Consider the following 13,865-nt stretch of genomic DNA (forward strand, 5'->3'; position numbering starts at 1 on the left):
TCAGAGAATATATACAATGGTTTAATGTAGTTTACCTAATTTACTTTACATTCACATTTTAGGTGATTTGGATTAATTTTCCTTCATGTCTGTCTGCGGAGAACTTTACAATAGAAAGAGACAACAGAGAATATAGGAGATACTGGGAAGCTCCCCCCACAACCTACAGTTCTGAGATGTCAAACTCGTTCCCCAGGAAAGGGGTACCTGAGGTTATGTAGCCGCTGAGGATGTGCTGGAAGGACTACTGCATGGTCGCTCTCCGTGATGGTTTTCCCTGCCTTCCCACCTTTGCTAACTCCCACCTGTAGTGCAGAGTCTGGAAAGTGAGAGTCAGACCCTGCAAGTCTTCACCCCTCAATCCTCCTGCATTTGCAGTAGCTGAATAGATGTTAACGGGCCATTAGCAGCGCATGTCCTGAAGGAACCTGAGACAACCCCCAAGGAAGCCACGGCATTTGATGTGGTTATCTTTTAAACACCAGGTCACTAAAATATTGGGTGTGTTTCCCATGTTGTTTTTAATAAAATAACAAAAAATTACAAAAGCCAACTTATTTAGGCAGATGTGTTAAAGTCACTTGTCATATTAATTCACCATTATAAGGTCTTATTCTGATTACCCTGCTCCAACACTTACGAAGTCACCCAAGTCTTCCACCAAACTCCCTTCGTGTTCCTGTTACGTGACTCTGCTTTTTACCATGAAAGATTTCTCCGTGTACAGGGACGTGTACACAAATGCACTCCGTCATATCTAGGGCACTCGGCATCTATTGCTCTCTGTGATGCAGGTACCATCTGTGAAGCTGAACCTCAGTTCAGGACTATCACAGTGACACGTGTGTTGGGGAATCAGAGATGGAAATTGGTATTAGGTTATAAACCTACTGCATTCAAAGAGAAGACTAAGACTTTAGCAAGATCAGGCTTAACCACAGCCTCTAATACCCAAGCATACCTCTAAAACGGTTGCTCAGGAAACCTTCAGCTGCACCCTTTGTTTTGCAGTGTCCAGTCAGGATTATCACCCTCAGGGGTCACAAAAAGTGTCCAAAACTCCAAAGCAAAAGAATGATGAACAGACCCTGATGGCAATAGCAGGTGACAGCTGGCAGCAGCGTGCAACTAGGTGCACAGTGGTGAGATCAGAGGCTGCAGACCGGTGTCAAGAAGAGGAGGCTACAGAAAGCGCTCCTGAGTAAGGAAGAAGCGCTATTGTTTTAGCCCTTTGCCATGGAAATCCTTAGCAAGCACGGCTGCTCTGACCATGCAGTGACTTAAATTTAAGCTCCTGTGAGTATGAAGTCAGCACTGAGAGGAGGGTGGACGCAGAAGCATTTCGGCTGGGGCTGCCTGGACAAGCTCCCACCTCCACCGTTGCCTTCCCTCCACTCCCCCAGCACTGCTCACGAGATGCTGACAAACATTTATGCAGCTCCACGGCAGACCTGACCCGGGGACAGGTCCAGCTGAAAATAACACAGCTCTTCTTTGAGACTGGGAGCACTGGCTAAGCTGGACCCACTTTAGTACTGACACCGGAGCTCCAGCCACGCTCAGGACAGCAGTGACACATAAATGTGCGATGCAGGAATGGCATTCACCCTGCACACCCCCAAACAAGCCTGAGACATGCCCTCATGTGCATTTATTGCTTTTTAAAACTTGTTTCCGTCTTCCCTAGTTTGCTGCCCGGCTTGTTTTCCCCTTTGCTATTTCTGCAGCACTCTCATATTTAATGCCATGAAATTTTAAAATAGCGCGCTGGCTCAGGTTTTTTGAGATTGCAGAGGGTTGCAGTCACGCAGTTCTGGCACTGTTTTTGTTTAGCAAGTAAGGACAGAGGGTACAAGGAGGCCCTTGCTGCTCATCCTTGGGCAACATCGTGTAGATGACAAAGCAAGGGAGTGCTCCCCAGGGCCAACACAACAGGGACCCCTCACTGCATGCACACACGCTCCTCAGTTACCCTAAATGCAGGCTGCACCACTGAAGTAGCTCTCACCGTCTTTCCACTCACTCCTCACCTCTATTTTTGCTCTTGAACCCCCAAAAGCCTCACCACGAGGGCTCCACCAGCCCAGGCCTCGCTGCTGCTTCTCATTAAACCCACTCCACGTACCACCTGCTGGCCTCCTCTGCTCTTCCCTCTTTCCACCCTGAGGTGCTTCCCATCCTCTTTTTTTTTTTTTTTTTTTAAAAAAAAAAGAAGAGATGCTTATGTTCATATTTGTATGTATTAGATGCCAGGACTTCCAGACACAGGACAGGAATAGGATAGCTTCTGGTTCCCTTTCTAAAAGCCACAAAATTTCCCCCGACTGGCTTTGCCTTCAGCTGCAGAAGCCAGCCTTCACCTCTCCACCAGCCCCCAGTCCTGTCAATTTGCGTGCACGTACTTAGATTTATCACGGTCAGTGGTCTTCTCACAACGGTCAGTCGGTTCGCAAACATCAAGGATGCTGCTGCCAGTAATAAGGTCAGGAATGCGTGCAAGTCTTCTCAAGACCAGGACCTCGATGCTGCAGCTCCAGCTGCTGTCCCCCTGCCTGCGGGGTGAGAGGGGCCGGGGCAGCCCCCGGGACGGGACGGGACGGGGCTGCTTGCAGGAGAAGCCAGGCACAGCCCCGGGCTGCACGCAGGGATCACAGCAGCAATCTGGTAGTGCTTGCAGGTGGTTCACGTGCTGTAAATGGTGTCTGAGAGCTCAGCGCCAGTTAAAACAAATAGACGCCAAGCCAAGAGCCAGCAGGTCAGGCTTCGGGAAGCTCCTTCCTCTGGCTGCCCTGCTCATCGCACGCATTGCTGAATTGAGGCCGCTGCCTCCACCCGGCTGTGAATCTGCCTGGCTGTGGGCAGGGCCCATAGGGCAGGAGGCTGCCCTGCCACAGCCCCGTGCCTCCTCTTCGACAGAAACTCACGTTTCCAGCTGCACTTGATAAAAAAGTGCAACGCAGTTCGCTCGACAGCCTTTTGTCCCCAGACAGATACAGTCAACCAGACCCACTGAATTGCACGCTGTGCTTCGCTAATTCCCTCCAGTTATGCTGTAAATAGAAAACCCTTCATGCTGAAAATGGCAAGATCCTATTCTTCCACCGCCGCCGCTCTAGGTGGGGAGGATCCATCCTAACACCGGGCTGCTGCTGGTGGAGGCACAACACTGCGCTGCGAGTTACGGATCACGGCGGCAGGAGCTGACGAGGCAGCGCTGCAGTTCGCTCCTCTAACTGCAAACGCCGGGCGTGCTGAAGCTAAAGGGAAGGACCTAACTCTGCGCTGCATTTATTGACAGATGGTCCCTAACACCAGACAAGCCAAACAACAAACAGGGACAGTTAAAAGACATTTTATTAAGCATACGGGTAAAATAAATATATGAACTCATTCTTTCTCTTTCATTGATCTGATTAGTCAAAGAAATTAAGTGCCTGAGAACAGCAAGGCTGCTACATCGGGATGACTCAAACCCTTACTTCTTAATGTAACAGCTGTGGGATCAAAAATTGACTAAGATTTACCTAGACGATGTATTTTAGAAAGATTAGCATGCAAATGTATTGCAGCACTCAACACTAATTCATGATAAAGTCGGAATATTAAAGTTACCTCATTATGTCAAAAATATGCTAGCCCAGTATTTCTCTCACTTGAAATCACAAATCCTTTTCAAAAAGGAATTCACAGATTATCTCAAATCCTAGCACTGTTTGGCAGGTGGGAATGAGAGTGACAGACACAACAGAGTCATTTAATAAAATAATGATTTTAGTATTAAAAACATTTTAACTGGGTAATGACAACAGTAAAGAGCTAACGGGCAGAAATACATACGGACGAACTGCAGGAAAATATGTACATATGTGGGTGATTTTAACTTCCTTGTTTTCTATTTTAAAGGATTTTGCAGGCATTTTTAGAACTCTTTTGATGTCATTTGGACCACAAACCACAAGTTGAGTAATGCTGGTCTATTCAGCGCTGAAGTCATATCCCTGCTCATCCAACACACATGTAACAGGCTTATTTCCAGTTCCAGCTTTTTCACTTGTATTTACTTGTTTAAGCTAGCCTTTTATCACAAGCATTCAACAGTCCTGGCTGCGTTTAGCTCTTCTCGCTGCTGCGCGTGGGGAAGCGCATGCAGACACACACATACGTCCCTGCAGCCAACAGCCCGGTCTGCGCACGGCTAGGGGGAGAAAAGGATACAGCATGCAATTAAAGGGATTATGGTGACCGCGGACCTACTTCTTGCTAATGCCATTTCAGTGTATTTTCTAGATCCCCTCGTTACTGAGGGAGTGGCTTACTAACGAGGGATAAAGAGCGGAGGCACAGGAAGGAAGCAATGCTCATTCTGACTGGGGAGCAGCAGCAGCGAATGATGGGAAAAGGGGGAAAATGCAAAGGGGAGGAAGGAACAGACAGCAACATGGAGAACACAAGGAACCTTACTGTAATGCTTAGTGATAGGTATACATATTACGCTCTTCGTCCTCGGAAATGCTTTCCGAACAGAGTCACTATTCTAGCAAAGCAAAAACTTCAATAGAACCAAGCTTAAGCACATCCTTAAATCCCGTGCTAGACTGAGACCTAGCTACTTAACCTTCTTCATTCCCCCTCAGGTAAGTACTGCCATCCTGCAGCAGATAAAGAACTGAAGCCACAAAGGTTAAGAGATTCAGCAGCCGCGGAGCAGCTGAAGAAGCACAGCACACCTGCACCAAGGAGCTCACCGCAGTGACAAGGCCCAGGCCGCGACAGCCAGGCCCAAGCCACCACGGCCTCCCTGCTAGGGCATCCATGGGATCCCACGGCACGCTACAATTCGCAGTACTACACGAAGCTGAGCTGTTCTACACAGCTTTTTATTCATAGATTTTTTCAGCAAATCACGTCTGTCCCTCTCAGCACCTACGTGAGCTGAAGGAGGAGAGAATACCGAGATCTCAAGCTGCAGGAATGACACCTACTGCCTGAGGAATGAATTGCTCACCTACCCGAGACCTGCACCCAAAAAGCGAGGGCCTTCCAGAGAAATGGGTCACAGAATCAGCATGGCTGAGGTTGGAAGGAACCTCTGGAGATCACCTAGCCCAACCCCGCTGCCCAGCACGGTCACCTAGAGCACATACGCAGGATGGCATCCAGGCGGGGTTTGAATATCTCCAGAGAAGGAGCCTCCACCACCTCTCTGGGCAACCTGGTCAAGCCTTGTGCTGGCTGGTGGGCGATGGCATCAAAACCCCCAGGAAATTCAGGTGGGGAGGGAGGTTCAGCGATATAAGGAGGGGTGTTGACTTCCTGGTCAACAGCATGGATAACTGAGGAACAACCTCCTGCCGTGAAGTCCTTGATTGCACTGGGCGCATGGTCAGTCCTTAAAAACGCTCATCCGCACTGCTGGCTGGGCTCACGGTTTGTAACGCAAGCACTGGGGAGCCCGGGCAGAAGAGTTTGTGGTGGGTAAGAGGAATGGCAGGACCATCATCTTCGTAAATACCAAATGCTAAGTCGCAGTAATAGCATTCCCTGGATAAATGGTTCCATGAACGTTTCTGGTGGCGCCAGGGGACCCTTGCTTCCTACCCTATACATGTATGCTCTTCGTGTGTGGAAGGTGGGAATTACCTTCTGTCTTTGCAGACAAGGACGTAATGATCCCGTTCACCCTACCAAACTGCAAATGGCCAAACTGGCACAGCTGGGGTGAGAGAAACCAGAGCACAAAAGAAACGCATAAGTTAACCCTGAACTTGAGACAAACATCAGGCCTTCAGGCTTCCCTCAGGAAGGCAAATCCAAACTTTCTGGCCCCCACATGTCTCTCCCACTCAACAATTGTGAAACACCCAGCGAAGTGTAATGCTTCCTTAGTTGCTGTGATGCTGCAGAATGGCACTTCTGGCAAACAGAAATGTGAAGGAGGTTTCCAGGCTCTGATTTTTGGTAAGGACTTGCCCCGTCTGTCTTCTCTGATTAAAAAATAGATCTTTTTAATGCCTTTATAACCTTTAAGCCAAGGATCATTTTAGAAAGACTGTCAATATCATTCTTCATGTTTACTTCAACACAGAAACAGTCTCATTGGAAGGAAAGTTGTGTGGTGGTAAATATTCCAGAAACGAAAAGATGGGAAAAAAATAATAAATTTGATGGATTTTTGTTTTCACACAGTCACAGCCCAGCCTGAGACACACTTTGAGCACCACGGAGGGATGTGCACACACACCCATGGGCACGGAGCCGTCCCCAGGAGAACCAGCGGTTACCCTCGGTGTGCCGGGTGAACCAGCACGTGACACCGCCTCCTACAGCTGGAAACATCTCCCAGGTGCCGGCAAACAGCCTGCACGTACACTTTGCCAGGAGCAAGGTAGGCCAGCCCACGCACTGCTGGGTGCTGCCACGGCTCCCCAGGGACCTCGGGCAGAGGTCTGGCCTCTCCTCCTCGTGCTGCGGCTGCAGGGAGGGCAGCCTCGCTGCCCAAACACTCGAGCGCATCTTTTGGTCACTTCCCCTCGTTATAACGCGTCAGATCAAAAAGCAGACGGAGGTGGAAGTCTTGGGGAGCTGCGGATGAAGCCTGCCCAAGGGAGATGGAAGGGGTGAGACAGAGCAGCGTGGCACAGCTGCCTCCCCTCTGCTCGGCACTCCTGAGAAACTGAAACCAGACACAGGGCTGAGGAAAAGAAAAGGGGGAAAGGATGATGGATCCCAAGCGTTCTGAAATGACCATGAAAAGCGCAGAACACACATCCTGAAACTCCCCGTCCTCTTGGAGGCACACCACCAACGTACACCAGAGCAGTTTCCACTGCAATGAAGGACAATACAGGAATGATCTAGTTGTATTTATTTTTTAATGTAAATAGAAAGCAGAAGAGATAACCCTAAGATTCAGATGCAGATTCAGCAAACAAAAGTATCTACACTGAACTTTTTAGATACAGAAAATCTATAGCTCATTCAATTTCTTTTAATTCTGTAATTATTAGGACTAAGCATTAGTCAGGATTCATTTCACTTTGGCGGCAGCTTTAGAAATCTTTTCTAAAGAGGTTTGATATTGCTCATCTCGCACAGTGCACTGTGATGGATAGCAAGAAAAAGAAAAAAAAAGAAACCACAAAATTGCTAGCCTGCAAGTCTCAGGGAACTATTTGAGCCTAAACTGTATTTGCACTTTGGGAAAGGTTTTGATGCTTCTTTACAGAAAACGTAAATATTCACAAAGAGACAAGTGTTGTACTGTCAAATGCAAGCACCTGGCTCGGTACAAAGAAGGAACACGCAGACACCTTTAACCATGACACACTTCCAACAGAGCTGTTCTGCATTAGGATGTCTGTTACTTAATGGAGCCTGAGAGATCCAGAACAGCACAGGAGTGAAACGCCACACACAAGCACGACACTAAGTTACCGACATGCGCGCCCTCACTTTAAAAATTATGCTCAGCCTCGGCTGTATCATTACAGGAACAGAAGACAAAAGATTTCCAAAAAGAGGGAATGAACAAAAAGATGTCCAGAGTTTGTGCCTCATTTTAGAGACGGGAAAGTAAGTTTATTTTTTAACCACACGGAGTAACAATGAGAATAAAAGTGATATAACTGGCCTGCCTGCTCGCGTTTCCTTACACCAAGGGCATGTTGAAGGCCAGCTAGCATTGCCTGGCTGCAGAAGGACCACGGCCACTGTGTCTGCACGGGCACAGCCACCGTGCTGCACCCTCAGCAGAGGTACAGCATCTGCTGACAAAGGGGCTGTCCGCAGCCAGAGCCAAAGCACCCCTCCAAAGACCTAAGCAGAGCCACAAAAGCAACTTTCTGCCTGCAGCATCGCATCCACACTTGAGATCTTGCTGATGAAACGACGACAGCCAAGGGGCTGGGTGTTTTCTCATGGATGACACGGGTGGAACTGCACGGCACGGGTTTGGCTTGAACGGCCACCAACCTCCACGCAAGGCAAGGCGGTGTGACAGCTCGGCCACGGCACGCCTCCAAGCCAAGGCAAAGAGCTGCAGTCAGAAAAGGACAGGACGGGGTTTCTCAAGTTCCGAGTCTGACAGAATTAAACAAACTAAGTTGCAAACATACTGCTCCAGCTCAGAAATCAATTACCAGCGACAGGGCTAAATGGGACTTTATAGACGACTTGAGTTTGTTATCCATCTCAGGGGATGCTACGAGTTTCCTACAGGGGACAGCACGCTGGGCTACACGGGCCACTAGTCCAACAAGGGCAGCAACCCCAATTCCAGAGACATTATAAATGGAAACAACACATTCTCTCTCATTTGTTATGGAGAGAAACAGAAAAAAAGGAGTAAAGAAGACAAAGAAACCTTAGTAACTAACAATGCATACCTATAGCTCCCGTTAGCCCCCAAGCAAATCAAAAGCTTTGGCAAACCTCTTGAATTACCTCATGAACTGCTTCGTGAGCAGAAAACTTGGAAGAAAATGAAATGCTCTACACTTTGTGTTGATTGGATCAAATGTAAAGACTTCGCTTGTTTATGTCCAAAACAAAAGGTTTAAAAAGAAAGAAACATCTATGGTTCTTGCTACTAAACCAAGTTTATGCTATGAATTTAGGACTGTAGCACATATAGCCAACTTATCAGCATGGCTAAGAGAGACACTGTGAAGATTTTTTTTTCAAGCATGCACACGATATGCTATAGCTGTTTTTTACTTTTAATGAGAGACCACTGAAACACAGATCCTTATAAACTACATTTCTGACTAACAAATGCAAGGTTACACGTTACTTTAGAACGTACAAATCTTATTTTATCTACAGTAATATTCAGATACATTTTCTCATCCCAAATATGAGACAATTCTGTTACCTGCAAGAATAAGTGAGTATCTGCTGTAGAATAACCTCAATATTTATTGTACTACAGCAATATTTTTATATACTAAGAAGTCGTAACACCTCTGCACTTCAGCATTTTCCACCCAGGAATCATAAACCACTTTTGAGATAAAACGTCTATTATAATCTTTTAGTACTAAGGCCTGTGGTACACCCACTACACACGCATTTTATGCCTTTGAAGTGAAGACAAAGAAATTATCAAAATATAAATGGAAATTTTTACTTTAAAATGGCAAACATCATATAACTGCCACATAGCAATTGTGCAAAGAACGGCACTGCAATTTATTCACCACAAAAAGCAATATAAATAAAACACACGTGGCTAAACAAGTGTTTTAAGGTTTTTATTAAATGATTTCATAGCCTGCCAGGGCCCTTTGGAATTATATAGCCTAGATTTATTAAACAGGAATTGTCACTGAAAAGGGTTTTAGGTGATTTGCAGGCATATATTTACTGGTAAGTAGTACCCATAGAGTAAAGGCTATACGAGCAAGGAAAAAATCAGAAACAGAAACCTTTAAAAGCAGAAACTCATTTAGAAAGACGGAGCAAGCATGTACATTGAGGTACAGTATTGGCGAGACAGGACTGCTTTACGGGTGACACACTTGCAGACTGCAAGCATCACATGGGCGAGACACAGAGGAGCAGCTACGCCAAGAAGCATCCACAGCGCACGTGGCCCAACTTCAGGCACTGCCCCCTGCCCAAACGGGCACAGCCCAGCACGAGGGGCCCAGCCTAGAGGAGCACCCCTTCTGTCTGTCTGTCTGTCCATCCACCACCATCAGACATGAGGAAACAGGGAAACCGCAAAGCCCTTCCCGGGGGCAAGCTGCTTTTTCTTTCCAGAACGCCCTGTGGCTCACACCTCCTCTGATGGGGTTTATTATGGCACTCCAATTCGCAGTCTGTCTTTGGGTCTCCCTCCTTCCTGCTACCTCTCCCACCAAAAAGCACACCCACCAACTGCGTGTGCTCGCACGGAGCAGCCTCACAACCGTGCCAGCTTCCAGCCAGCCCCGTGGTGCCCACCTGGGGCACGAGGTGTGCTTACCAGTCACCTACAGGGCAAAGAGTCCGAGTCCTGGGGAGCAGCTCCGCTGACGGAGGGGAGGGAGCGAGGGGAAACTTGGCTGCCACGTGCTGCGTTTGGTGGTCCCTGAGCAGCCCCACGAGCAGACCAGGTGAGACAGAGGGCGATGTGCTTTTTGTGTGCTGACCGCAGAGGTGCAGGACACCGGTCGCATGGCACTGCACACCTGTGTGCTTTTCAGCCCTCCCCAATGACAACATTTAAAGCAAGTGAAGGAAACTGACGGTAAGACAGACACACATATAATTGCACCTCCAAGCCTGTGGCACACGTGGTAGCGTTGGGAGTAAATGCAGCCGTAAACGCATTCAGCCGGACTTCCAGGAGCAACGCAAACCTTGCAATTCGGGGATTATGCACCGCAGAAAGGCGGCTGTTACTTCCATTTTTAACGTTTCCCGAAGTGGTTTTACCTTTCTAAAGATAATAACTCAGTGGAAAGAACCACCGGCGTTAGCTGAATCAGAGGCTGCGTTGCTCCGAGATACTGACAGCTCGAGTCAACTCCTGAATTGAGGAGGAAAGAGCGAGGTTTGGGGGAGGTCGAACCAAAACAAGCAACGCCTTCCTTCCACCGGGCACTCGCCCTCCCGGAGGAGATCCTTTCCCTTTTCTGTTAGGGACAAGCCGGCCTGGGGAGAGGGAAACCTGCGGGCTGGGAGGCTGCCTGCCCAGATGGGGGAGCAGAAAGTGGGGCTCGCCACAAGCCTCGCCCCCGGGGGCTGTGCCGGCGGCTCGGTCCCCCCGGGGAGCTGCAGCCCGAAGCCGGGAGCCCCCCCCCGGCTCCCCGCCGCCTGCTTACAGCCTTTGTACCCGCCGGGCGGCTCGAGGCAGCGACAACCAAAACCGCGCCACCGATGTCGCCACCCACCCGCACCATCCATCTTACCCCCCCCTCACACACACACGGCGTGACACCGACACGGGAGGACCCGCGCGTCCCCGCACACACACTCACCTCATCTTCCCGGAGGCGGCGGGGGCCGTAACGGGGGGGAGCGTCCGGGTTCTGGGGTGGGGGGGCCGCCCCACTCGCCCCTTACCCGGGCAGCGCGGCGGCGGCGGGCGGCCCCTCCGCCGGCCCGGCCATGTTGCCGGCTCCCCGCCGGCTGCGCTGCGTGTGTGTGAGCGGGTGTGGGGGTGTGGGTGTGTGGGTGTGAGTGCGGGGGGGCGCGGGGGGTGTGCGTGTGGGCAGGACAAAGCGGCGCCGCCGCCTCCAGCCCCGCTCCGCACCCACGCGCGGTGGGGCCGCCCCGCCCCGCGCAGCCTCCGCGGTGGGCCCGGCCTGGTGTCCCCCCGTGTCCCCCCCCGGCTCCTTCTTGTCGCCCCCCAGCGGCCCGACACACGCCGGGGTGCTCCCACCCTCCCCAGCCCCACCCCTGGGTGCCCACCGCCCCCAAATGGGAACGGTTTCTCTGAGGGAACACCGGGGTTTGGGCCCCCCCGACCCTCCCCGCATCTCTTTGCCCCTTCCCGCCCACCTGGAAGAGGCGGTGTTGGATGTGGCACCGTTTGGGTTTCCTCAGGGACCTGCCCTGAGCAAATGCTCCATCGTTTCTCAGGTGTTCCATACATAGGTCCCCGTAACTTCTCTGGCACTTCCCCGGAGGGCGAAGGCCCTTCACGCTGGAAATCTGTGGTTGCAGCGCCCACAGGTCTCCCCCAGTTCTGTGTCACCCAAACTGGGCATTGAAACAACCAGCCAGCAAATCCAACAGCCATGTAGTCTCAGAGCCAGGCAGGTACCACAGGTGTGTGCATTGTGTTTGGAGCTGAGGTGATCCCTGCCACCCCTCAGCGTGTCCATGTCCCAATTAACGCTGCTTTGATCACTCCCTGAGACCCACCTGCTGCAGCTCCAGTCCTAAATGAAAATGCACTACAGTGACAACGACAACAGACGACAGCAACAGAAAATGCAGCAGGAGTAATATCTGTGCCTTTTATTCAGGGCCTTGCTTGTTTCTTGGTAGCTAATGCGTATCTGTAACTGCTACTTTCAGTGGTCCTTAAAATGTTCAAAAACTAATTAGGGACAGAGTCAGGGCAGGGAACCGCTCCCTCCTTCTGTGCCTCATTAGCACAGACCCCAGCCTGTGCCTTCCCTGTCCCACACAGGGTCTGTGCCGTCCTGTTCCCGAGTACCCCATCAGTCAGCATATGCTCACTTCTGACAGAGAAGGGCTCTCCAAGAGGAGCTCCCCTTATTACTAAGGAGTCTCCTCATTTGGTTGAAACCAAAGCTAACAGTCACTTCTTACAAGCAATTATCCTAAATTTCCTAACAGGAACAATATAAGTAGCTTGTATACATTAAAAATCATGTCAGACCACTGATCTGATATGCAGCCTCCACTGTCTGACAGCGGCTTGTAGAAACTCTTCCATATAATTTGTGATGGGGTTGCTAAAGGTAGCAAGCTTATGAGGAACTAATGAGCAAAAATAAAGGCTAATTTCTTATTTCTATCATCTGACTAATCCTTTAGAGCGTGGGTCACTGACCAGCTCATGGAACATATGGGGGACAGCATAAGGCAAGGGGGATGCTTATTAAACTAGAAAGTTGCATGGTAATTGCACTAGAACTTAAATCATCATTAAAGAGTAAATCCATATGTGGGCATATTCATAATTATTATTTTTTTAATGTAATTTCCTTAAGCTAGGTTTATAACGGTCACAAATCAAACAGGCAAAGACACATATGTAAACCATGCCATGGCTGAGATACAAAACTGGAGTAGGCACAAGCATCTCCCACAAAGACTTTTATCCGGGCACGTCCACTTCACAGCGTGAGGGGCACCTGACGTTGCAGAGGGACTCGCTCACTTCACAAATAGACGACACCTCGAACAACACATGCCCCTGACACATCCAGCCACGCGCAGCAGGGACTGCAAGCAACTGGCTGGGGAAAGGCTTGGTTTGCACCCCTTGGGGCTGTGTGCCTGCACTGCCGCCTGGGAAGAGCTGTGGGCAAGTTGCAGCACCTCAGGGGCTATAAACGTGTGCAGTGTCTGCCCTCCGAAAGGGCTGGGAGCCTTGATTGCCCGAGGAGTGGTTTGAGGACTGGTGCAGAAATGCAGAGGTTACTGGTCAATGACAGCGGTCATTTTATTAATTCTCATATTAGGAAGAAAGAGAGAAAAGGAGAGGAAATCATGTGCACTGTTACATATATCAATCTCGCTGGCTCCTGACAGCACAGAAATAGGAGAGCAGTGCTAGAAATCTCTGTTTTATCAGAATCCACGTGGCTTTTGCACCAGCATTCCTGGGGCTGGTGTTTGACCTGTCCACCGGATCACTTTGTTGTCTGAAAGAAATGATTAAACTGAGTTTTGCCTGGACAGATCTATGTGTTCTAAGAGACGTAGGTCTGTTCATCCACATGAAAACGTAGGTAACCTCAGCCTGCAGACTGGCTGATTCACCTCCTCTTCGCTCAGGGTGCACCTGGCCCATTGAGGCGTACCTACATCCCAGTGGTGTCGCTGCCTTCCCTGCTCCCCCCCCACAGCTCTCCCTGTAGCACAGCCTCCCGCACAGCCCAAGAGCTGCACAAGGAAATGTGCGGCCCTTCAGGACTCGTCTTTCCTGGCAGAAACCTCCTGCAGGGCCAACCCTGGTGGATCTGCCCCCTCGGGCCCTGCTGCAACAACTGCCCAGGGGGCTGCTGGTTGGTGCTTCAAAGGCTTCACCTTAGGGGGGGAGGAGGAGGAGGAGGAGACCTTCCTTGAACAGTCACACAGCCCGGGGCAATATTCTCTGTAAATATCTTCATATCAGGAGCTCAAGGTCACCGAGCTGTTTTTCTGTGAGCCAACCACCTGCCAGCGCAGCCAGGGCCTTG

The 13,865-nt window shown here is 50.0% G+C and overlaps 1 protein-coding gene across 3 annotated transcripts in view; it reads right to left on the minus strand.

Annotated features, from left to right (window-relative positions):
• EVL (Enah/Vasp-like) overlaps positions 1 to 11,240 on the minus strand; it is a 146,042-nt gene extending 134,802 nt beyond the window's left edge. The window contains exon 1 of one of the 3 annotated variants that reach the window (XM_040557561.1): positions 10,965 to 11,240. In XM_040557561.1, the coding sequence (XP_040413495.1) occupies positions 10,965 to 10,969 (5 nt within the window). In that variant the 5' untranslated portion in view covers positions 10,970 to 11,240. Of the gene's footprint in view, positions 1 to 10,258; positions 10,330 to 10,964 lie in introns of those variants that run through there. The other 2 variants (XM_040557563.1, XM_040557557.1) reach the window with 2 other exon arrangements.
• Positions 11,241 to 13,865: the final 2,625 nt, after the last annotated feature.

This window comes from Cygnus olor, chromosome 5 (assembly GCF_009769625.2).
Source record: "Cygnus olor isolate bCygOlo1 chromosome 5, bCygOlo1.pri.v2, whole genome shotgun sequence".
NCBI classification, from domain to species: domain Eukaryota; kingdom Metazoa; phylum Chordata; class Aves; order Anseriformes; family Anatidae; genus Cygnus; species Cygnus olor.